General features: G+C 41.5%; 1 protein-coding gene across 1 annotated transcript in view; it reads right to left on the reverse strand.

Annotated features, from left to right (window-relative positions):
* Positions 1 to 2,124: 2,124 nt before the first annotated feature.
* The window catches only part of gcgrb (glucagon receptor b), a 97,481-nt gene continuing 75,907 nt past the window's right edge, over positions 2,125 to 23,698 (reverse strand). Inside the window, exons 9-15 of the mRNA XM_034686978.1 lie at positions 22,151 to 22,310; positions 18,034 to 18,094; positions 17,800 to 17,869; positions 11,201 to 11,289; positions 10,946 to 11,090; positions 5,948 to 5,989; positions 2,125 to 5,588 (exon numbers count right to left, since the gene is read on the reverse strand). Of these exons, the coding sequence (XP_034542869.1) occupies positions 5,166 to 5,588; positions 5,948 to 5,989; positions 10,946 to 11,090; positions 11,201 to 11,289; positions 17,800 to 17,869; positions 18,034 to 18,094; positions 22,151 to 22,310 (990 nt within the window). The 3' untranslated portion in view covers positions 2,125 to 5,165. The remainder of the gene's footprint in view (positions 5,589 to 5,947; positions 5,990 to 10,945; positions 11,091 to 11,200; positions 11,290 to 17,799; positions 17,870 to 18,033; positions 18,095 to 22,150; positions 22,311 to 23,698) is intronic.

Consider the following 23,698-nt stretch of genomic DNA (forward strand, 5'->3'; position numbering starts at 1 on the left):
TATTGGACATGTGTGGGTGCGTGATACCAATCCATAATTCATTTATCTTCTAACAACTTAATACCCTCTGCAACAACACATGGTGGAGTCATAATCATTTCATGTTGCGGTCATGTTCTATAGAAACATGAAGTTGATTGACAGAGTCCACTGAAGTCTCTGGAGTCGGACATGTGGGATAAAATCAAGCAGTGTCAAAATATGAAGCCCATGCTGAAGTGTTATAAACTGCAGTTCATCGAGAATCTGCTTGAGGCTGGCTGCAGAAACCACATACACACCCATTAAAAGAAGACAATCTTTACAGCAGAAATAAACTTGTTTACAGCCTGGTTCAAAAAACTGCTTCTCCATTGGCGCACACTGTACGGGGGGTGAATTTTTTTCTAACGCGACGGTTCAGAAGATATTAAGATTAAGAGTTTTGCCCAAATAAGGACATGACTGACAGGCGGGAAAACATAGCTGTTGGCTAGGAGGCTTAAACCCCGCCTCTTGACGTCACACTATGTTTGGTTGAGTTCAGCATTTTTAAATAAAATAAAATAAAATAAAATAAAATAAAAAAATTACCAATAAGGGTCCCGCCGACGATTGGCTTCAAAACTACGCTTTAGAGAGAGATGGGGTGATTTCACGGATACTACATCCATTATTTATACTGTCTATGATAATAACTCAAACAGTAACACAGAAAAGCTAAAGTGCCAGTTGTTGGTAAAATGGTTGCAGCTGTGTGAGACTTCAGGCTGATTTATACTTCTGCGTTGAATCAACGGCGTACCCTACGCCGGGGGCCTGCGTAGCTCCCGTACCTACGCCGAGGCCTACGCACGTAGCTGACGTGCACCTCCTCCAAAATGTGACTCCCCGTAGAGACGACGCGGACCGCAAGCTCTGTGTTGTCTTTCCCGCATTTACAACACTTCCGGGATCCCGGGCATCGGCCACGCATCGGCCACGCATTTCATCTCCTCCTCTCTATTCTTCATCTAATCATGTCTGTATGATAAACAGCAACATGTATCAGCTGTAGATTAACAGAACACGCTCTGAATCTCTGTGGAAAAGTAAATAGAGATCGTAGCGGGACCGGAAGCAGGCGGCCGGCTATCAGAGAGACCGCACTGCCCTCAAGCGTTTCGGCGGAGAATTGCTGCGCGACACGGACACATCGACGCACAAGTATGTGGGGCTCATGTCCGCGTCAGCCCCTGCTGCGTAGGGGAGACGCAGAAGTATAAATCAGCCTTTCTGCAGCAACAAAGAGTTCTGGGAGGAGCTTCTATTGCCTCTTTTTGACCAACGCCAACTGGGTTGTTTTCTGGGCTGGTGCTCGCGCTGGTTTGGAGCTGGTTGAACTCTTGAACCAACACGGCACCCGTTTGTTTTTCCACCCACTCGAGCCCGTGGAAGAGGCACTAGTCATGACGTCAGATTCATGTGAACGCTTTTCCCAGCTAGTGCAAACTTTCCCTCACAACAACAACGATGACTGACCACTGCTTTGCCTTGGAATCCATTGGTCTCTTTTATTTTTTCGCTGCAGGACAATGGCGGAAACACGTTTGGTTTGTGTTTCTGATCACGGCAACCTCGCCCCTGACGTAAGCGGTTCGCGGTTCGCGGTTCTAGACCAGCAAAGAGTTGGAGCCACTCTGGAACTGGTTTTTCCGTCCGGAAGCCGGTTCACTTGCAGTCGAAACCCGAAAAAACGTTTTTTCAATTGAGCGCCGGCTCCGAACCGGCCCTTAAATAGCCTCTGTCGAAAAGGGGTATATGAAAAATAAACGAAAAATGAGGCTAAGTGTAAACTTTATATGTTGAAGTAGAATATCTTCATCATATCCATATGTATATCATGTCTAACCAGCATATCTACAACAACTTTGCAGTGTCTCTCTCCTTAGGTCTGCAGCGGGGGGAGGGGAACTCTTCAAGTAATCTACGGATACTTAAGAGTGACTATATATATACACAATAGAGTGACTAACACATAGTGTTTTTGCTTGAAACGCCATCCCTAGTGCCAACATGCAATCTGTATATCTGCAGGAGGATGACAACAATTAACACCAATCTCTCTCTCACACCGATGAACTGACACATTATATACTGACACTCTTTGGCTGACACAACTCAGTTTAATTGGATCCACAGACACATTTTACACACAACAATTTGGCTTTTATATAAAACAGTTTGCAGTCTGTCATGACATTGTTAGCTTTGGCCCCTCCTGACAGTCGCAACATTTGAAAATACAGGACAGGTACATTCATTATTTTGTAAAACAAGAGTCTCCTCCTCAAGATAAGAAGTCATGTTTATTTCCATGTTTGAGTCACCGGGACTGCAAGCAAAAACACAAAACAACACATTCTCCACCTCATCGTCTTTAGCTGTACAATATTCTCTTTTATCAGTATTTACAGTGCACCATGCTTCCTCTGGCAAGTCTAACAGAATATTCTTTCCTTCCATGGTCAGAAAAGCTCAGAGGGAACGATCCTCGTCGACGGAAATCTGTCACTTTTGGAAAATACAAACAGTTGGATTCAGAGCATTTCTAAACTGGATGTAAATGTTGAAAACCATCAATCCAATGTGAGACATTTGTTCTTTGTTGCATTCTCCATCTTGAGATCCACGCCCTGATTGGATCTGCACAAGAAATCGAACCCTGCTGGTTCATCAATACTTAATGTGGAGTTCTTTTACAGACGGACTCAGGAGTGTCTCTGGAATACAAAAGGATTTTCTCATTTGGACAAACTGAGGATAGTGTAAAAAAGATATGTTATGTTCATGCCGTCTGAAATCATATTCAATGAGTATAAAAAAAAACCTTCACTGCAGCAGGATGATGATCGTGATCTTGGGAATGACGCTTTATGTGACAAAAATCACAATTACCAAACTGTTTCTTCATCAAATTAAACACCACAGGGTATGATTTTGTTTTAAAGATTATTCTAAGATTTTAGCTTATGAATGTTCAATAACTTATGTATAACTTCACATTTATTCTGTCTGGTCATTATGTTTAAAACTCTCAAGATGAGTTTGCAAAAAAGGGAAGATGTATAAAACAGTGGTGCTTGATTTAATTCATTCATATAAAATCTGTCATTCTTTTTCTTGTATTTATTGTCTTTTATCTTCTTGTTGGCTTTGGTTGATGAAAACCAGAATAACTCAAATAAGTAGCACGGTCTCTCTGAGCATAAAAACATCAGTCAACATTCATGTTCCTGGAAACAAGAGAAAACAGATCACGTTTCACTGGGTACCTTAAATTAGAGTTCATTGCTGCAAACTACGGCGGCCCACAAGGGCAAACTTCCTGCAACAGCACGAATACATTTCATTGGGAGCGACAGGCTTCAGATTCATATTTGTCAAAGCTTTTGTTTCAAAGTGAAAAACAAAAACAACAATGAGAGTGTGTTGTGAATGACAAAAAAGTGGCATTGAATGCCACATGAAAACGAAACTCATAAATGATGCAATAACTTAAACCTACAACCTTAACCCCCCTAAAAAAAAGCCTCTTCGTGCTTCGACACTGGCATAGTCGGCTCTAACGGCCAAACTCCACCAGATCCATGTCCGGTCCGTCTCTGATCCGTAACAGCACCGGATCTGATCAGTTTCTATTCTAGTCAATGTGTTGACTTCCACTGGATCCGCTCTGTTGCGTTCCAGCTGCGTCTATCTGCCAGGTCGGAGCCCTCCGGATCAGATACACAAGACTTCTATTCTTGCCGGTTGCCGGAGCATGACGCATCAATCTCAACAGAGCAGATGGAGCGGGACAGGAAGTCAGGCACCAAAACAAAATGAAAACATCTGGTTAATTTTCAGAATAAAACACTCTGTGTTATCGTTAGATCGTTTTTAACTTAAATATGACGACAAAATGTCATTTTGAGCAGAGCCAGGCCTGGAGTCAACAGGTCAGAGGTTTTCAGAGGACCAGAAAGACAACATGGATGAGGAGAGGAGGAGGAGAATCCTTGATTCAGTGATTGCTGCGGGAAAACCTCGGTCACATGACTCCAGCTGTCAGGCGGTCCTGCGCCGTGCTGCGTTCTGAAAACGCAACCAATAGGTGTTGACGGACAAGAAAGCACGGAGCTGGACTGCAGCGGATAGGACATGGATCTGGTGGAAGTCCTGTGTTACTGGGCTAACTAGTTAACATCAGCTTCACTTAGCAACAGATCCATTTCTATAAAAATCTACTAAGCCTGTGAAGTCCCAAAAAATATTTTGTTTTTATTATGCACACGAGATATTAACCTCAATCTTGTGTGCACATTGCAGGATATACTATCTTATACACACAGGTGATTGTCTTATTTGCACAAGTTTTTATCTTCTGTGCACAAGCTAATATCTTGTGTGTAGGAGATTAAATATTGGGCACGCAAGATAAATGTATGTGCACACGGTTATATAAAGAAATGCTTTTTGGGACTACGTGGGCTCCATAAAAGTCAGACCCAATGTTTGTAGACCTCCTTGTACTTGCAAAACATTCTGCTCCAGCGCCCCCTACAGGTCTGGAGTACTCTAGATGTGATGACTAGATATGGAGTATTATAATGTGATTTTTCTGTTTAGGGGGGCTTCCTATATTTGCAGACATTCCATCAAAGTTTTTGTTTCATTTTTTTTGTGGCCATTTTCTTTTTCATTTCTTTTGTTTTTCTCTTTTGATGCTTTTCGTCCCACAGAAATTGTTCGGGTCGCTGCAGAGCATTTGCTCTTGAAGGCCACCAAAGCAAATATATACACTATGCACACAAGACCCACAGCAGTGCACATGGAAAGGTATATGCGAGTTTGTGTTGGCGTGGAAGTCCTCCATATGCATACAAACACACACGCAGGAACACCGACAGATACACACATACTCTCACAGTTAAGACCGATAGCTTCATTGAAATCATTTAAAATAAGCAAAACATGCTCAAGGTCCCAAAACCAATAAATAAAAGTTTGCAGCTGGGCAGAGTTAGACATTATTTCCTTCAACATTTCGCAGAGTTGAACTTCGTGGTCAGTAGAATCACCTCTTCGCTCACTGTCTTTTTGGCCCATGATAAAAATGAAACCAGGATCAGAATGAACAGTGTTAGTTTTTGGACAGCCTGTCTTCAGACATTAGTCTCCTCTTTTTTCAAAGGCATCCTGCAGCACTGGGTCCTCTCCTCCAGACAAACGCCGTGCATGGAGGTACTGACACGAGGAGCGGCGCCTCTTTGTGGCAGGAAACAAAACTGCAGGTTCTTTCTGCTCTTCCTAAGTCCCCCTTTCCCTGTCCCATTGCTATAGGAGACGACTAGCCGCCGGTTCTCCTCAAGCGCAGCAGGACAGGACGGGCCGCGCTCACCTCTGCTGAGGCGAGGTGAATCACCACTGGGGTCGCTGCAGTTGTTATCATGGCGATCGGGCAGGTTGGCGGTGGCGATGCTGCCACTCTTGACATGTGGCGTGTGGCTGTGGGTGTGGCGGTACTCCTCATCGATGTCCTTACCCAGTCTCCACCTCTTCCACTTCTTCAGCATCTCTGACTGCACCTGAGGGATGATGGGAAAGTCGATCAAGGATAGAGGAGAGCCACACTGAGACTGAAAATCAAGATTAAAGAAAACCCCAGGCACTTCATCGGATAGACGTCTCTTGCCAAAGTCTACATTTAAAGGTTAAAAGATGAGCAGATGGAGGAGATTTTGTCTTCTCCGCTCAGCAGACTGAAGAATAAAGTGGAACTGAAACCTGAGAGCCCTCCACGAGATTGATTAAAGAGAATGTCTGATAGCATCTGGCAACAGAAACACCAATGATGAAACAAGACACTTTACCTACAAAGACAAAGAGGACTGTACAAACGTCAGAGATAAAAGTGGTACTCGACATGAAAGCACATCAGTCTCACCTCTTTGTTGACGAAGCAGTACAGGATGGCAACAAGCAGGCCCTGAAACACGAGATACATTTCAGTAACTTAGAAACATGTCAAGTGCTACTTTGTCTTAATTGTGTGAACAAGGCTACAGCCTTAAACATCTGACCAGTGAACTCAAATATCACGAGGGCTGCTGTGTCATAGAACTCTTTTAGAATCCAACATATAATATAAACACACAAGTATAAGTCACATGAGCCTTTACTCTCATGCATCACGTTGGGGCGTTGTCTCACCCTGTCAGGATTGTATTTAGCATAACCATCGGCTAGCTATATATAATCCACTTTATTACCTGGCTACTTACTAATTTCAGATTCAGAATACTTTATTAGTCCCAGAAGGGCAATTCAGTATTACAGTCAACCTGTCCATAGTACAAAATATACAGTAAAGGAAATAAATAACACATCATGACATCAGCAACTACCACAACCAGTGACCGTACAGCAGAGCAGGATGCTTGGTAGTTCTCGGTTTATTCTGCCTTTTGTGCATAGAGCAGCCTTATGGCAGAAGGAATAAAATAATTAGCATAGTGGTTTGTTTTCCACACCAGCACATAATACCGCCGACCTGAGGGCATGGCTGCAAATTCACTGCCAAGTATGTGATCAGGTTGGGTTAAAATTCTGTTGGCTTTCTGGATCACTCGCACTGTCCAAAGGGAGCAGAGGTCCTTAAGTTGGACTCCAGTGACTTTGGAGCACAGCTTGATGATGTCATTCAGACACTTCCTGTCTTGTCAGAAAGACAACCAAACTAGTATATACAAGAATACGTTAAGAGACTGTCAATAAAACTTTGATAGAAGGTACATAAAGCATTTCTGTTGACAGCGAAAGAGTTGAGTTTCCTCAGCAAATGGATTCTCTGGTTTGCTTGTTTAACAATGCTGTCAGTATTTTCACTGAATTTCAGATTAGAGTCGAACAAAGTGCCCAAATACTTGTACGATTTTACTATTTGTACCTCTTCACAATGGATAGTGCTGGTTTTGGGGTCGACACGGAATTTTCTTAAATCTATGATAATTTCCTTGGTTTTTAACACATTTAGATTGAAGAAACTATCATCACACCATTGAACAAATTCAGGGAGGGCCACCCAAAAAGGATGCAGAGAGGAGGAAGAGGCAAAAGTGCACCATACTGTAGATGGCAAACATGGGGGTGTGTGGTTGGGATGACTGGTGGGTTAGAACTTGGGCTTACTCTGTGAATGGTTTGTGTGTTTGTGCAGTGTTAAGGGTTTCAGCTGGAGCCACCTTAAATCCACAAGCTGTGTGCCTTTTTGCTATTGATTTGCACCACGACCCAAGATGCCTTTTAATCCGGTTAGGTTTGCTGTTAACGTTCAGTACCTTGTTCCACATATTGGCGCCAGAGTTTCACAACCTGGCTTTCAGCGTTAGTGTGATTAGTTCAGTTTTAGACTACGGTAGTGTAACCTCCTCCCACAGCTCCACAGTAATCATATCTTTCATATACTCTTCTTTCTGTCAGTGTATCTCAGTAAACAGGTAACAGGTTTAGATACTTTCATTGCATGTATTACAGGGAAATGGTTCCAACATATTCACATGTTTTCAACTCGCTTTAAGTTCCTCTGCTGCTTCATCACTCTGTCTGGTGTCTCCTTTGTCCACGCTGTCACTTCTGTGTAATGTTTATGCAGCCTAGAGAAAAAAAGTAGCATACACAGCCGTGGTTTGATTGGTGGCCCGGAAGAAGAGACAGTAAGACTGTAACGTCTGAAAATTTGATAAGATGGCTGTTTTCTTGAGAGGACCTGCAGCTGTCTGTGTAAAGGATAAAAAGCAGGGGAGAAAGGACACAGCCCTGGGGAGAGTCTGTGTTTGCAGGTATATGACAGAGGACTTGTGTCCATTCACAAAGACCTGCTGCTGTCTGTTTGTTAAATAGTTTAAGATCATCAATAAAATCTGATCTGGTAGCATAAAAGAGTTGATACTAAGTATTGATCAGCTTGTTCATAGCTTTAGTTGGTATCTGGGAAATAAGTGAGTTAACCTTTAGTGAGCAGGTGGTTATGGGAATTAAAATCCCAGCAGGGTGAGCAGGACCCAGATTGAAACATGTTACTTAACTCTTATTCTGATCAGACCATGAGTTCCATGGCTGGAATGATTGTCGATTTTGGTTTCCAGAGAAAAATCCAAACTACTGAATGAGCTGTGATGTTTCGACAATGCAGTGGATAACTAAACTAATGTAACCTTCATACCAGAATGTTTATCCCAGGGTTTAAGGGTAATAAACTCTTACATCTGAAAAAAGGACTTTTGTTTAACCTCGGGAGAGTAACACTGAAAGTAAACAGGAACTTTATTTGTTTGCAAAAGGGAAACTCTTCTCATCAATTAAAAGTATGATTGAGAAATGTTTATGAAAAAGTATGGTAGAGAAAGAGCCAAAATATTTATAGATAATCATGAAGTAAATAAAGTTTGTTCCATCAACTTCCTTGGAGTCCTGGTGGACGAAAAGCTTTCAAGGAACGACCACATTGAACATGTTTGCAGAAAGATTATGAGGTTGATTGGTATTGTGAGTAGAGCTTGTTTACTGGTAAATCATTCTAGCATTTTAACTTTTTATTACAGTTGAATGTATCCTCACATTATGTACTGCAGTACTTTATGGGCAGCTACTTCTCCCACTTATCTAAATACGATTTTGTTAGTCCAAAAGAAATATTTGAGAATGATTACTTTTTTCAAAGGATGTGACTCATCTGCTCCTCTTTTCAAAAAGTACAAACTTGCATCTGTTTTTAATTCAGAACTCATCACAGCACAGAAACAGCCCTTCTCAAAATCACCAACGACCGCCTCCTCTCATCCGATAACAACTCCCTCAGCATCCTCCTCCTCCTGGACATTAGTGCAGCTTTCGACACCCTCAATCACTCCATCCTCCTCACCCGCCTTCAATCTTCCCTCGGTATCACTGGCACCGCCCTCTCCTGGTTCAAATCCTACCTCTCTGACCGCCACCAGTTTATCAGCATCAACAACCTCAAGTCACGCACAGCCCCCCTCTCTCATGGTGTCCCCCAGGGTTCGGTGCTAGGTCCCATCCTCTTCATCATCTACATGCTCCCCCTTGGTCACATCATACGCCGCCACGGCCTCCATTTCCACTGTTATGCCGACGACATCCAGCTTTACATTTCAACCACATCCATCACCGCTGCTTCCCACACCACCCTCACAAACTGCCTCACTGAAATAAACTCCTGGATGCAAACAAACTTTCTCAAACTCAATTGTAATAAATCCAAAATTCTCATCATAGGCCCAAAATCCCTCACTTCCACCTGCCCAGACTTCTCACTCACTATTGATAAATCCACTGTTTCAGCATCCACCCACATCCGTAACCTTGCTATCATTTTTGATCAGTCACTCAACTTTCAACAACACATTAACAATATTTCAAAAACGGCTTTCTTCCACCTCAAAAACATCGCCCGTCTCCGCCCCTCCCTTTCCTTCACAGCAGCTGAAACTCTCATCCACGCCTTCATCACCTCAAGACTCGATTACTGCAATAGCATCCTCTACGGTACACCCAACACCCTCCTCAACAAATTACAATACATACAAAACTCAGCTGCACGCCTCCTCACTCATACCCGCTCCAGAGACCACATCACCCCAGTCCTCCAGAACCTCCATTGGCTTCCCATCCCTTTCAGAATACAGTACAAGATCCTACTCATCACCTATAAAGCCCTCCATAACCTAGCTCCCTCCTACCTCACCGACCTTCTGCAGCCATATAATCCCTCCCGCAACCTCCGCTCCACCAACACCAACCTCCTCACCCCTCTCACCAAACCCAAGCACCGAACCTGGGGGGACAGGGCCTTCTCTGTCGCTGCCCCCACCCTCTGGAACTCTCTCCCCCAACACCTCAGATTCTCTCCCTCACTCACCAAATTCAAATCCGGACTCAAAACACACCTTTTTACAAAGGCTTTTAAACTATAATTGATTGATTTTTTTCTTGTTTTGTTTTATTTTGCTGCCTTGCTTTTCTTTGCTTTTTTGCACTGTTTTCCTTTTGCTTTCCTATTGTATAATTGTATTTTCCTGTAAAGCGCTTGGAGAATCTTTTAAAGCGCTTTTATAAATAAAATGTATTATTATTATTATTATTATAAATGTGAACATTTATCAGACCTGTGTGTTTACTTAACCAGAGACCTGCCCTGTACTTTTAAAAATGTCTTTAGGTTTTCCTCAGACATTCATTCTTACAATACCAGTTACTCAAAAAATTTCACGTCCCATTTTGCCGGACTTCCCTTAATCAGTGCACATTGAAATACAGAGGACCATCTCTCTGGAACAATCTGCCCACATCTCTACAATCAGCATCTTCACTATCCTCCTTCAAAAAGCATCTGAAAAGGTCCCTAATTTAACAAGTCTCGACATAATTATCTGATCTAATTGTACATATTATGTCTTGTAAATGTAAAGTTGTGGAATTGTTTTAAATTATCTGTTTTTCTGCTTTTTATAACTTTTTGTTTGGTATTCTTATAAGCCTCTTGGGGCTTCTAACCTCCCCTGCACAATGTTTTTGATTCCATTACATATATTGTTGTTGTTTTTAATGATGTGCAAATATATATACATATCTCTTCATCACTCATCAATAAGTCTGTGTTGTGGTTTCACATTAGAAATCTGTATAAAGGACTGAGTACATTTTAAACCAGCAACTTTAAAACTTCCCGTGACTGAACTTCTTTTCTACATTCATCCAGAAGTGATGCCGTGTGTTCTCAGAGACCTCAGGTTTTTGGGGGAATTGAACACTTCAGATGTTTTGTGTCTCAGTAAAAACACAGACACAGAGAGGAAAAACCTGGAGAGGGCTCTGATGTCGAGGATGTCAGCGTGAACAAGGGAGAGCTGAGATGAGTTCTGACCTGGAATGAGTTGAAGAGCAGGTCACAGAAAAGACGAATGAGGCGCAGTATGGAGCCCTTCGGGACGGACTCGTCGATGACGAAGGTGAAGAGGATGGCATGAATCCCAAGCAGGGGGATAAGAGTCAGAGTAGACTTTGCTAATCTAGAGCAGAGAGGGAAAAGGGGATGCAGAGAAGAGTTATCAAACTTTGTAAAACACATTTTTCTCAACCAACACAGAAAATACCCACAGATTATGAAACAGATTCTCACCTGAACTTGTAGTCAGTGTATCTCATCTGATGAGCTCTGAGTTTAGACATCAAGATTTTTATTATCCGGATGAATATGAAAAAGTTAATCTGGAGTCAGAGGGGAAGAATTAAATGGAGACACACACATTACAAATGTGTTTCTTAATCAGTAGAATACAAAGACTGAGATCGCTCTGTGGGATTTCAATGAGCCCCAAACACAAACCAGTGAAGTGCAAAACTTGTGACCTAGCGGCTACTTCAGGTCTTAAAATATGAAGCATGCCGAAGTGCTAAAACTGCAGTTCATCAAGTGTCCACTAGAGGCTGAATGCAGAAACACCAGGATCCACATATGGCCCTTTTCCACTATACAGTTCCAGCCCTACTTGACTCGACTTGGCTCTACTTGACTCTACTCGGTTTGTGTACCTTTTCCACCAGCCCGAGTACCATCTAACGGTGGCGGGGTCGTCATAACACAGCTGCGCGAAACTTTGTTTACGTCATTTTGAACGACACAAACACAACAATCACAAACAATGGAGGACATGGAGGCAACGGTGTACTTGCTGCTCTGTCTGTGGCTTTTTTGTTGCAGGCCGAGCGAGAGAGGAAAGCAAAAGAGTTATGATGCCGTTTTTTAAAAATGGCGGGGTTGATTCCTGTGTTGGGCATCGCGCTCATGACTCTTCGGTGACAACATTCTCTGACCAATCAGTGGCCGGCAGTCCGTCGACGTCACCTTTTAGTATCGGCTCAGCTCGCTTGGAACCAGAGCAGAGCAGGTACGAAAAGCTGCTATCTGACACGAGGTACGGCACCCGTGGAAACAACACCAACCGAGTAGAGTCGAGTCAAGTCGAGTAGAGTAGGGCTAAGACGGGCCGCTGGAAAAGGGCCAATACAAACCCATTTAAAGAGAATATCTTTACAGCAGAAATAAACATGTTTACAGCCTGGTACAGAAAATAGTTTAGGTTTGGATAGTTCATTTCTCGATCGGCACACACTGTATGGGGGAGAGAGATTTTTTTAATGTGTCAGGTCAGAAGATATTAAGATTACAAGATTTGATGCCTGCTGATTGATGCCCACCGAGTTGGCCTGTTTGCTGCTGTTCATGATGCCTATGCATTGGATCTTTATTTATTAATTTATTTTCTGTTTTTTCCCTTAATATATCTGGGTTTTGTCTTGCCTGCTAATTGTCAAACGCTGTCAATTACTATTTTTCACTTAATGTCAGATTACCTCTCATTTGTTCAAAATTAATTAATTAATTAGTGTTATTATTATTATTATTATTATTATTATTTTTTATCACCATCTGTTGGCTTGTCATTTTGTATTTTCTGTTTATTCCTCTTTCTGAATCTCTTTCATTGCTCTGTATTTAGGATGTGCTCTGTATTTAGGATGTGCTCCTGGACTGGGGTAAAACAATATCACAGTTTTACTGTAATATTGATTTAAATGCTGCTTTATTATTTTAGTAATTTCAACTGTTATCTTATTCTATTTTTATTTATCTATTCATTTATTTATCTTATTTATCTACTCAGTTTTTATTGATATTTTCAGTCTTAGTTTTATTTTCAACTCTCATCCTTAACCTTTTCAAATGCTTTTTAAATATTTGTATTCTTAATATTGATGCTTTAACTTATTTTAATTACACATATTTTATTGTTGGTGTGCATTAGTCTCTATTTTAGTCTCTGTTTTATTTGATTATATTTTTATTTTTATTATTACTATTTTTATTATTAACATTATTATTATTTTCCCCTAATACTGTATGTCTTGCCATTGTTTTACTTCTGCTTCTTTCTTGATTTTCAATCGCTGTATAGCACTTTGGGTTGCATTTGATTTGTATGAAAGGTGCTATATAAATAAAGCTTGATTAATTGATTGACAGATACTACGTCCATTCATTACACAGTCTGTGCTTGTCACCCGACTTGGACTTGTGCATCGATGACTCAGACTTTGGTCACCACCAGATTGTATTTATCAAGAAAGACAGTTTACTTGTTTGTTTTAGTTTAATAGAAGGTCCTAATTATGTATTCAGTCTCAAGCAGCTGGTAGCTACATGGTTAGCCTACTTAGACTGTTGACTGTTTGCAAGTTTAAAGTAACGCTAGCCTAAAGAGAGACTAAACAAACAGGTCCAAGATCTTAGTAGTATTTAGGTATTTTTGGGATTATTAGTGAGGCACCTGCAGTGATCCCCGGCAGCAGAATCTGAGTCTGTCTCAGGATTAAGAGAAGTGTGTCGTGTATGTTACACGAAATGCTGCAACTTTATCACTTTAATCTCCAGACACGTGGAGAGACTCAGAATCTAATGTCAATAAATGTGTTTTCTACACATCCAAAAGATCCCTCACAGTCAGTCAAGGTTCATGCAGAGAATAGTTTGAAGTGGAACAGCAGTCATCCTTAGAATAAATCAATAATGAGGACTCGATGTTTACTCAGAGTTAGACTTGAATAGGATTCTTCTTGGGTGACTCCAACTTGAACACTGAAGACTTTAGACTCGACTTTGATTCAAGGTTTGGGACCACACACACACACACACACACACACACACACACACACACACACACACACACACACACACACACACACACACACACACACACACAAACAGATTGTGATCTAGTGCAGATTGCTTGCTGATGACGGTGGACATTTGTTATCACAGCACTCAGGTTCTAAGCGCTCCAAGTTTGGTAACCAGTTTGCATATGCTGTCTCGACAGCGGTTCACATAGCACAGTTTATTTAGTTGTGAAGGTGTGTGTGTGTGTGTGTGTGTGTGTGTGTGTGTGTGTGTGTGTGCGCGTCTTTGAACCAGGGTTAAACTGCATGGCTGTGTTTGGAGTTGTTGGAGGATGACAGATCACATAATGTCTGTTAAAGGACCGCAGGGCAGCGATTTAAGTGATCATAATTAGGAGCAGTTTTTCACACAGAGCAGGAAATGTGCAAGCTTATGAATATTTACGTGTGTGTGTAATTGTGTGTGTGTGTGTGTGTGTGTGTGTGTTTACACGTACGCCTTTGCATGAGGTCATAACGGTTGCTGCTGTTTCTCTTAATGTGTACTTGTAATCATAAGTGTGTCCATTCATAATGATGTTTGTCTCTATGGAAACAAGGGGCAGGAAACACACGAGAGGAATTCCACAGATTACTCCTGTGTGTGTGTCACAGCCGACTTCCAACAGATCTGCTCTCTCCGCTCAGCTGCAGTTTGGCTCCATGCGCCGTCCTCCATCAACACCCACTGCTGCATTTTCAGAATGCAGCACGGAGCAGGACTGCCAAACAGCTGGAGTCAGGAGACCGAGGATTTCCCGCAGTAATTACTGGAGCAACGGTTTCCCAACCTCCATGTTGAGACTCTCCTCATTGATGTTGTCTTTCTGGTCCTCTGAAAAACATGTGACCTGTTGACTCCAGGCCTGGCTCCGCTCATCATGTTAGTTTGTTGTTTTAGTTAAGTGAAACACGATCTGGAGTGAATACGGAGTGTTTTATTCTGAAAATCAACAGGATATTTTCATTTTGTTTCAGGGCCTGACTTCCTGTCTCCCTCCACCTGCTCTGTGCTGACTGATACGTTGTGCTCAGACAGTGGAAGTAAACACTTTGGCTAGAATTGAAACCTATGAGTTCTGGTGCCGTGACGGAGACGGACTCAACACAGACCTGGTGGAATTAAGCCATCAGTGTGCAAGAATGCCAAAAAGATAAATGGCACGAACATATTTTGATCCTTATTTATCCTCATGTCTTGTATTAGAAAGTTTCAGAAGTGTTAATCAGTTTTCCTGTTATTCTTTTTAACAAAATACATATTAAATGTGATATAATTCTGCCTTTTTCTTCCGGTTCACTTCATGAAATATTCTTATTCCTTTTTTTTTAACGTTGTCATTAAAGATCATTTGGTAAACAAGAAATGCACAAATTTATAAATTGCAAAATGCAACATCAGTCTAAGCCATAGATTGTATGAATAAAGGATGTAGTATCCGTGACGTCACCCATCTGTTCCTGAGCGCTGCTTTGAAGCCAATCGTCAGCAGGAGCCATGTTGGAAATGTTGAACTCAACCTAACTTAGTGTGAAGTAAAGAGGCGGAGTTTGAGCCTCCTAGCCGTTGCATTAGACAAAAATTAAACCCCGTTCAGTGTGTGCAGATAGAGAAATTAGCTACATAGACCCAAGCCGTTTTTTGAACCAGGCTGTTAACATGTTTATTAATGCTGTAAAGATCGTCTTCTTTGAATGGGTGTGTATGTGGTTTCCTGTGTTTCTGCAGACAGCCTCTAGTGGATGCTCCATGAATTGCAGTTTATAATACTTCCGCATGGGCCTCATATTTTGAGACCGGAGGTTGCCGCTTGGTCCAAGCCAGTGATTCAACCAAACGTGTGCTGAGCTCAGTCAGCACTTAAAATCAAGGATAGAAGGAACACTAGACCAGTGTTTTTCAACCTTTTTTGAGCCAAGGCATGTTTCATACATTAACAAAATCCTGAGTCACACCACCAACCAAAAGTTTTACAAAATGACACATTTAGTCTCTCAATATATGAATCTATTTATCTGAGAGAGAGACTTTGGCTACTTCTTTAACTGCATCAGGGCGAAGCATCTTTTTTACAATAGCCTTTGCAGGTAGTATTAATGTCTTTGCCACAATGTCTGGCTTTTTTGATTTGGCTATGAGTTCAGTTTTATCCAGGGCCCAGTTTGGAGTTTTCATTTTTCCTTTTTGAATATTTATCCATTGCTGTTGTACGCCTACGTCTTGTCATGTACACCTCACAAACGCATCATACATTTTGTTGTCTTAAATTAACAAGGTCATTAGTATGCTTTATTGCCACCCAGTGGATGGGTAGCGCAGGCCATTACATGGACAAGTATTTTATTACTCCAGTCACTACACTGCAGGCACAGACACACTACATGGCAAATTATTTGCAGTATATGACGGCACACCTGACGATCTGTCACGGCACACTAGTGTGCCACGGCACAGTGGTTGGAAATCACTGCACTAAACTACATTTATATAGATGCTGTCACTGAGGACAGATTTTAATATCACTCATGAATATTTCAAATATAGCACAATTCTATTGTGAGGAGAAAGATATTTTGCATCCCTAATTCTTAGATGTCCTCATTCTCCATAGAAGGAAACAAGCTCACAGAAGTTCGACTTGATGACTTAAAGCTCCTATGAGGAACTATTGGTTTGTATCACCTTTGGTGCCCCCTGTGGTCAAAGCAACACCTCGGATCTGTTTGATGATTTTGTCATAAAGCAGTATTTTTGAACAAAATAGCTCATCCTTTTTCATTTTACACCCAAATGTCTCATTCATGAAGAATCTCTGCAGTGTAAAATTGAAAAAAAGACAGTTCATAAATTGCCAGGCAATTTATGCCGGCGTATAAAAAAATTGGCGAGTACGCTGCGTACATAGCATAAAGTTATAGGTAAGTTTTGTATAAGTTAAGTGCACACTGAAGCACACTGGTGTACGTCGTAGTACAGCGAGTAAGTCGGAAAATTTGTGCATTCACAAAAAATTTCGACGTATGCATCGTATAGATCATACGTCCAGTATAGGCCTGCCATAAGTTGTAGGTAAGTTATCCGCTGGTTGACACACGTTCACACACGTAGAGCTGTGTGTCTGTGTGTGTGAGTGTGAGAAGCCTTGGAGTCCTCACTCAGTGTCAAACAGCAGAGCCTCTGAAACAGAAGCTGAAGCCAGCATGTCGGAGTCTGCTGGTGTTCAACGATAAAGCTGCTGTTGTTGAATTCAATGAAGTTCAAAATGTGACGTTTTTGAAAGCACTGCAGTCAATAAGTGTAACTTCTCTTTAAAGAGCAGAGGCTGTGTTCCTGCTGGTTTCACTCCTCTGACACTCTCCACGGCTCATCATGTTCTTACAAAGAGAGACTGCAGAGTTTTTAATAACACACACCTTTTTTAATCACCAATGAAGAGCATCTCATTTCAAAACGTATACATCGTCATTAACGAACAGCAGCCTTTTTATACACTTCTTCAGCGTTATTACGCTGCCGCACGCTTTGCACAAGTGGACTATAGCTGGGCATAAATTATGAATATGATATGTACACTCCCATAATTGATAAACATCAGCGTATGTCAGCGTTTTAGAGGCATTTTATATTGTCGGGAAAACACTGGCTAAATCATCAAGGTGTGACAGGGCCATAACATCTACCCCACCGAGGCAGTTTTGGCATTAATGCTTACTATGAAGAAATCCTCAGTCTTGTGGATGATTGTCTGGTTTGCTTTTGGAGCTCATATAAAAGTATCAGTTTACTTTAGTCTGTTTCATAACTGACTAAAAACTCTTCATAGGAGGTTTAATGAGTCTCTAATCACAGCAGCATTTGCAAAGACACAGCTGTGTGTGTGTGTAGGTGTGTGGGCTTGATTGCATGCAAGCACACTCTGGACTTTTCCAGCATCGCAGAGATGAAACTGTTGACAAAGAATATGAAGGTAAAAGAGAAACAGACATAACAGTTGTTCTTACCAGATACGCAAACAGTATAGGAGAGCGTATGATCCACCAATATCCCATGTTGATGTTCCTCTCCCAGCACCTACACACACAAACACACACTTTTCACACACTGCTTTGAATGTTGTGATTGAGGCTTTTTTCTCCTCTTGTTCAAAATGTCATCATATCTCATAAACCATGGTGTGAGTTCCAACAGGAGACAGATGAAAAGTGTCTTTAATTTGATGAATAGAAGAAACTTACTCCTCGTTCTCATACAGATATTTCACAGTGATCCACGGCAGCACGAATATGAGGGGGGCACCTGAGAACAAGGAGAGGAGAGAAGAGGGAATGTGCATTTAAACAGAATTCCATAGATAGATAGATAGATAGATAGATAGATAGATAGATAGATAGATAGATAGATAGATAGATAGATCCATACATAGATCGATAGATCGATAGATCGATAGATCGATAGATAGATAGATAGATAGATAGATAGATAGATAGATAGATAGATTTTGGAATTACCTGGATTTCTACCTGTAAACGGGGCTTTAGGCAGCTGTCAATCAAAGCAAACCCAGATGCAAAACCCCGTTTTTCTAAACTCTAATAACTAACGAAAAATAAACTTTTCAGAAAAAAGAGGCCTTGAACACAAAACAGTCAAATAATAACTACATACCACCACAGCATACGGATGTGAGAAACATTCGTATGACGTGTATTTATCTTTTAAAGTTTGACCGTAGCCCAATTCAAATGAATGGGGGAGGCAGAGTTTTTTAACATTACTGCAGCCAGCCACCAGGGGGAGCAGTTTTAGTGGCGGCCTCACTTCGAGCCGGGCTAGATGATGTCCATTTTATATACAGTCATGGCCAAAAGTTTTGAGAATGACACAAATATTACATTTTCACAAAGTCTGCTGCTTCAGGGTTTTTAGGTGTTTTTGTCAGATGTTTCTATGGTATAATGAAATACAATTAGAAGCATTTCATAAGTATCAAACGCTTTTATTGAGAATTACACAGAATTCATGCAATAAGTCAATATTTGCAGTGTTGACCCTTCTTTTTCAAGACCTCTGCAATTCTCCCTGGCATGCTGTCAATCAACTTCTGGACCAAATCCTGACTGATGGCAGTCCATTCTTGCATAATCAATGCTTGGAGTTTGTCAGAATTTGTGGGTTTTTGATTGTCCACCCGCCTCTTGAGGATTGACCACAAGTTCTCAATGGGATTAAGATCTGGGGAGTTTCCTGGCCAAGGGCCCAAAATCTTAATGTTTTGTTCCCCGAGCCATTTTGTTATGACTTTTGCTTTACGGCAAGGTGCTCCATCATGCTGGAAAAGGCATTCTTCATCACCAAACTGCCCTTGGATGGTTGGGAGAAGTTGCTCTCGGAGGACGTTCTGGTACCATTCTTTATTCATGGCTGTGTTTTTAGGCAAGATTGTGAGAGAGCCCACTCCCTTGACCGAAAAGCAACCCCACACATGAATGGTCTCAGGATGCTTCACTGTTGGCAAGAGACAGGACTGATGGTAGCGCTCACCTCGTCTTCTCTGAACAAGCCTTCCTCCAGATGCCCCAAACAATCGGAAAGGGGATTCATCAGAGAAAATGACTTTACCCCAGTCCTCAGCAGTCCAGTCCCTGTACCTTCTGCAGAATATCAGTCTGTCCCTGATGTTTTTACTGGAGAGAAGTGGCTTCTTTGCTGCCCTCCTTGACACCAGGCCTTCCTCCAAAAGTCTTCGCCTCACTGTGCGTGCAGATGCACTCACACCTGCCTGCTGCCATTCCTGAGCAAGCTCTGCACTGGTGGTGACCCGATCCCGCAGCTGTAACACCTTCAGGAGACGGTCCTGGCGCTTGCTGGACTTTCTTGGGCGCCCTGGAGCCTGTTTGGCAACAATTGAGCCTCTCTCCTTGAAGTTCTTGATAATTCGATAGACGGTTGACTGAGGTGCAATCTTACTCGCTGCTATAAACTTCCCTGTTAGGCCCTTTTTGTGCAATGCAATGATGGCTGCACGTGTTTCCTTGCAGGTAACCATGGCTAACAGATGAGGAACAATGGTGTCATGCACCATCTTCCTTTTAAAGTGTCCAGTCACTCAATCATGACAGATTGATCGCCAGCCTTGTCCTCATCAACACCCACACCTGTGTTAATGTGTGTGACACCTGTGTGTCATTGAAATGATGTTAGCTGGTCCTTTTGTGGCAGGGCTGAAATGCAGTGGAAATGTGTTTTTGGTGATAAAGTTCATTTTCAAGGCAAAGAGGGACTTTGCAATTAATTGCAGTTGAGCTGATCACTCCCCATAACATTCTGGAGTATATGCAAATTGCCATTATAAAAACTGAAACAGCAGACTTTGTGAAAATTAATAGTTGTGTCTTTCTCAAAACTTTTGGCCATGACTGTACAGTCAATGATGTGAACCCCTGGGCTAAAGACTTCTCTAAGAGCTAATTTGAGTCTGAAGTCTGCCTATAGTGTCCAATCAATAAGAAGAGATTGGTGGTGTTGGTTAAAGCTGAGAGTGCTATTCTCAAGAAGACTTGCGAGATGTGAACCATACCCCGCACAAAAGAGCTCTTAGAAGACCTACATTTTACATCTCTTTCTGATGAAGACCTGTAAAAATAAAAATGTCTGCCTCTGTGCGAAACATCCTGAAATGAAAACCCCATCTGTTCAGAAACCTGGATCTCCTCCAGACAGTCAGTCTTGTGAGCGACTCGCCAACGTCACTGAGAGAATACAGCTCATGCTGTGGCAAGTACGGGACTTCATATCTCCGCTGATAGAAGGATCTCAGTACAATAATCATATGCAGTGTTTGAAATCTCAAGATGAATATTTAATTATGTCAGAGCTGAAAACATAATTACAAAGTCATTGTTTATTTATGTTATAAAACAAGGATCTATATAGAGAAACCACAGCAGCTCTGAACTTGTGATTTTTTCTAGATCTTAGGATTCATACGGCATCAAAATCATTATTCTAAAGATAATCAACTGACAGTTTGTGGCACAGGTTTTGTACATCATGATATTAAATAATCAATAAAAGATAACCTTACTTCCATTCTAATAAGCATAAATAATAAATCACACTTCAAAGGTGTAATCCTTCACCTACACTCTTTTGATGGATCCCTGTTCATACGAAGCCTCTTGAGACTGGAGATAGAGGGATGTGTGAGAACCGGCTAACTACCTTAAATGATTTCAGTCAAGTCAGCAGTGGGTGAGAAAACACAAGATGTATTCTACCTGAAGATCTGAAGGCTGCACAGAGCATAAACATTCTTAAAAGCAAACTCAAGACCGACCTTTTTAGTTTCGCTTTTAACTGAGTTTTATTCTTTTAACAGTTTTATTTCACCCTAATCTATTTATTCATTTATTATCTAGTTCAAATTTGAGTCTCTTTCTATTTTTTTATTTTAAGTATAGCATCTTATTTTCTTTTAATGGTTTAATATTTTAGTGTTTTTTTATCTTGGAAATGTATTTTATTTCGGTGATTTTAATTTCCTGTGTTGAGTTTTAACATCTTATTTTACCTCCAGTGTTTCCTCATTAAGATATCATGAGAGCGTTTCCTCAGTTCGTTCAGCAACTTCTTTTTTTTTTCCTATTATTATTATTTTTTTTTTCATGTTATCATTATTATTGTTGTTGCATATATTGTGTTCTTAACCTTAGGATTGTGGGGTGGGTTTGGGGCTGGGGTTGGGATTAGGATGGGGGAGGGTCTTTTTACCTTTATTTATATATATATATATTTTAAATTGTATTCTTTTTTAAGTTGTTTTTATGTACATCACTTTGTGTTACAATGCCATTGTATGAAAAGCACTTTATAATTAAAGTCTGATTGATTAAAGATTGACAAAGCGTTAACTAGCATAACTAGAATAACACACTAATGTCCTTGATCATGCTGTTGAGTTGCATTGTGGGTAAAGTAGGCTAGTTTTTAACACAGAAGAAGAATGTGTGTTTAAAAAAAAAGCAGTTTGTCTGTGAGATGATGCGTCACCTCTCCAGTTAGACGCAAAACAAGAGCGAAACTGTAGGAGCCTTTAATATCTTTACATCCATTCAGAGTGAATTTCCCCCTCAGTGATCCTGTCAGTCAGTCACACCACACCTGTCCACTAGATGCCCTCAGAGACTTAATACTATGCAATTACCTGAATGACCCTGAGACAATTAATAAGTCACAACATGCTGCTGTAGCTGCAGCTCCCTGACTGACTCCCTGCTGAAAACTCCCCTGCTGAGCCCACCTGCTGTTCGAACATGATCAAACATTTTGCATGAGTTGAGTTGTGTTTCTTACCCCAGCCAATAGCGAGGTAGCTGTAGAAGTACTTCTTCTCGCTGAACACAGTGATGACCAGCAGGCTGTGCAGATAGATGCCCTCCACCAGCAGCCAGTAGTTGTTGGCCATCACACTGTACTGCATCATCACCATGGCACCTCGACACCATGTGACAGCCTGACACACGGCACAGGACGATGATGGTGAGGATACATATAATAAGCTGATACACCCTCTGTTTCAAGAGTACAGAAATCAGAACAATTGTTGTGCTTCTGCTCATTTAAATGAACCTTGAGTCAGACTCAAAACAAAGTTCATCTCAGAGGACAATGACTGCTCTCCTTTGGATTCTGGCATCACCTCACAACCCTGCACAACAGTTAACTTGCTTGTACTGAGTGTGGTTTAATGCACATTTGTATCATTTTGAATATAATATACCATTTTTTACTCCCTTGGCATAAATCTCCTTCAATTTGCATTTTAAGTTGATCGGTAAAGTAGCAAAAGAAGAGCACCTGGACCTTAAAACAACAGTATATGTGGACATTTTATCACTCTTCTTCCTCCTCAACATCAGAGATTTCATTTACAAAAATGCAAACAACTCATGATGTATTTAAAGAAAGTGATGGTGCTGTATCACACTCCAAATGGAAGTGTTCAAATTCATATCATCTCTTACGCAGAAGAAAAAAACAAACATTTGATTCAGGCATCAACTGCTGTAAGAGAGGCTCAACAGTTAATATACAGGAATCTGTGCAGGACTCATTCACAGGAGACAGCTGGCTTTAGTGCGTCACCGTGTGCAGAGACTCCGGACTGACGTGTGCTTCTTGGTCTTCACTGAACATACAGATATTAGGAGCCTACCTCAGCGTGTCAACGTATTTTGAAGTGGGGTTGTATGAGCTTTATGTCACTAATAATTGGACTAGCCACAACGGATGCGGCTCAGCTCGGCCCCTGTAATGAGAAACTGCAGGGAGCAACAGCACGCTAGCTGGGCTAACACAGGACTTCCACTAGATCCGTGTCTGGTCCGTCTCTGATCCACTGCGGTCAGGCTCCGTCAACACCCACCGATTGCGTTTTCAGAATACAGCACGGAGCAGGACTGCCAGACAGCTGGAGTCATGTGACTGAGGTTTACCCGCGGTAATCACTGAATCAAGGATTCTCCTCCTCCTCTCCTCATCCATGTTGTCTTTCTGGTCCTCTGAAAACCTCTGACCTGTTGACTCCAGGCCTGGCTCCGCTCATCATGACGGTTTGTTGTTGTAGTTAAGTGAAATACGATCTGGTGATAACACAGAGTGTTTTATTCTGAAAATTAACCGGATGTTTTCATTTTGTTTTGGTGCCTGACTTCCTGTCCCGCTCCATCTGCTCTGTTGAGATTGATGTGTTGTGCTCCGGCATCCGGCACAAATAGAATTTTTGCGTATCTGATCCGGAGGGCTCCGACCTGCCGGATCAGAGACGCAGCCAGAACACATCCAGAGGAAGTTAACACATTGATTAGAATAGAAACCTATCAGATCCGGTGCTGTGACGGA

Source organism: Notolabrus celidotus, chromosome 7, assembly GCF_009762535.1.
Source record: "Notolabrus celidotus isolate fNotCel1 chromosome 7, fNotCel1.pri, whole genome shotgun sequence".
In the NCBI taxonomy this organism is placed as follows: domain Eukaryota; kingdom Metazoa; phylum Chordata; class Actinopteri; order Labriformes; family Labridae; genus Notolabrus; species Notolabrus celidotus.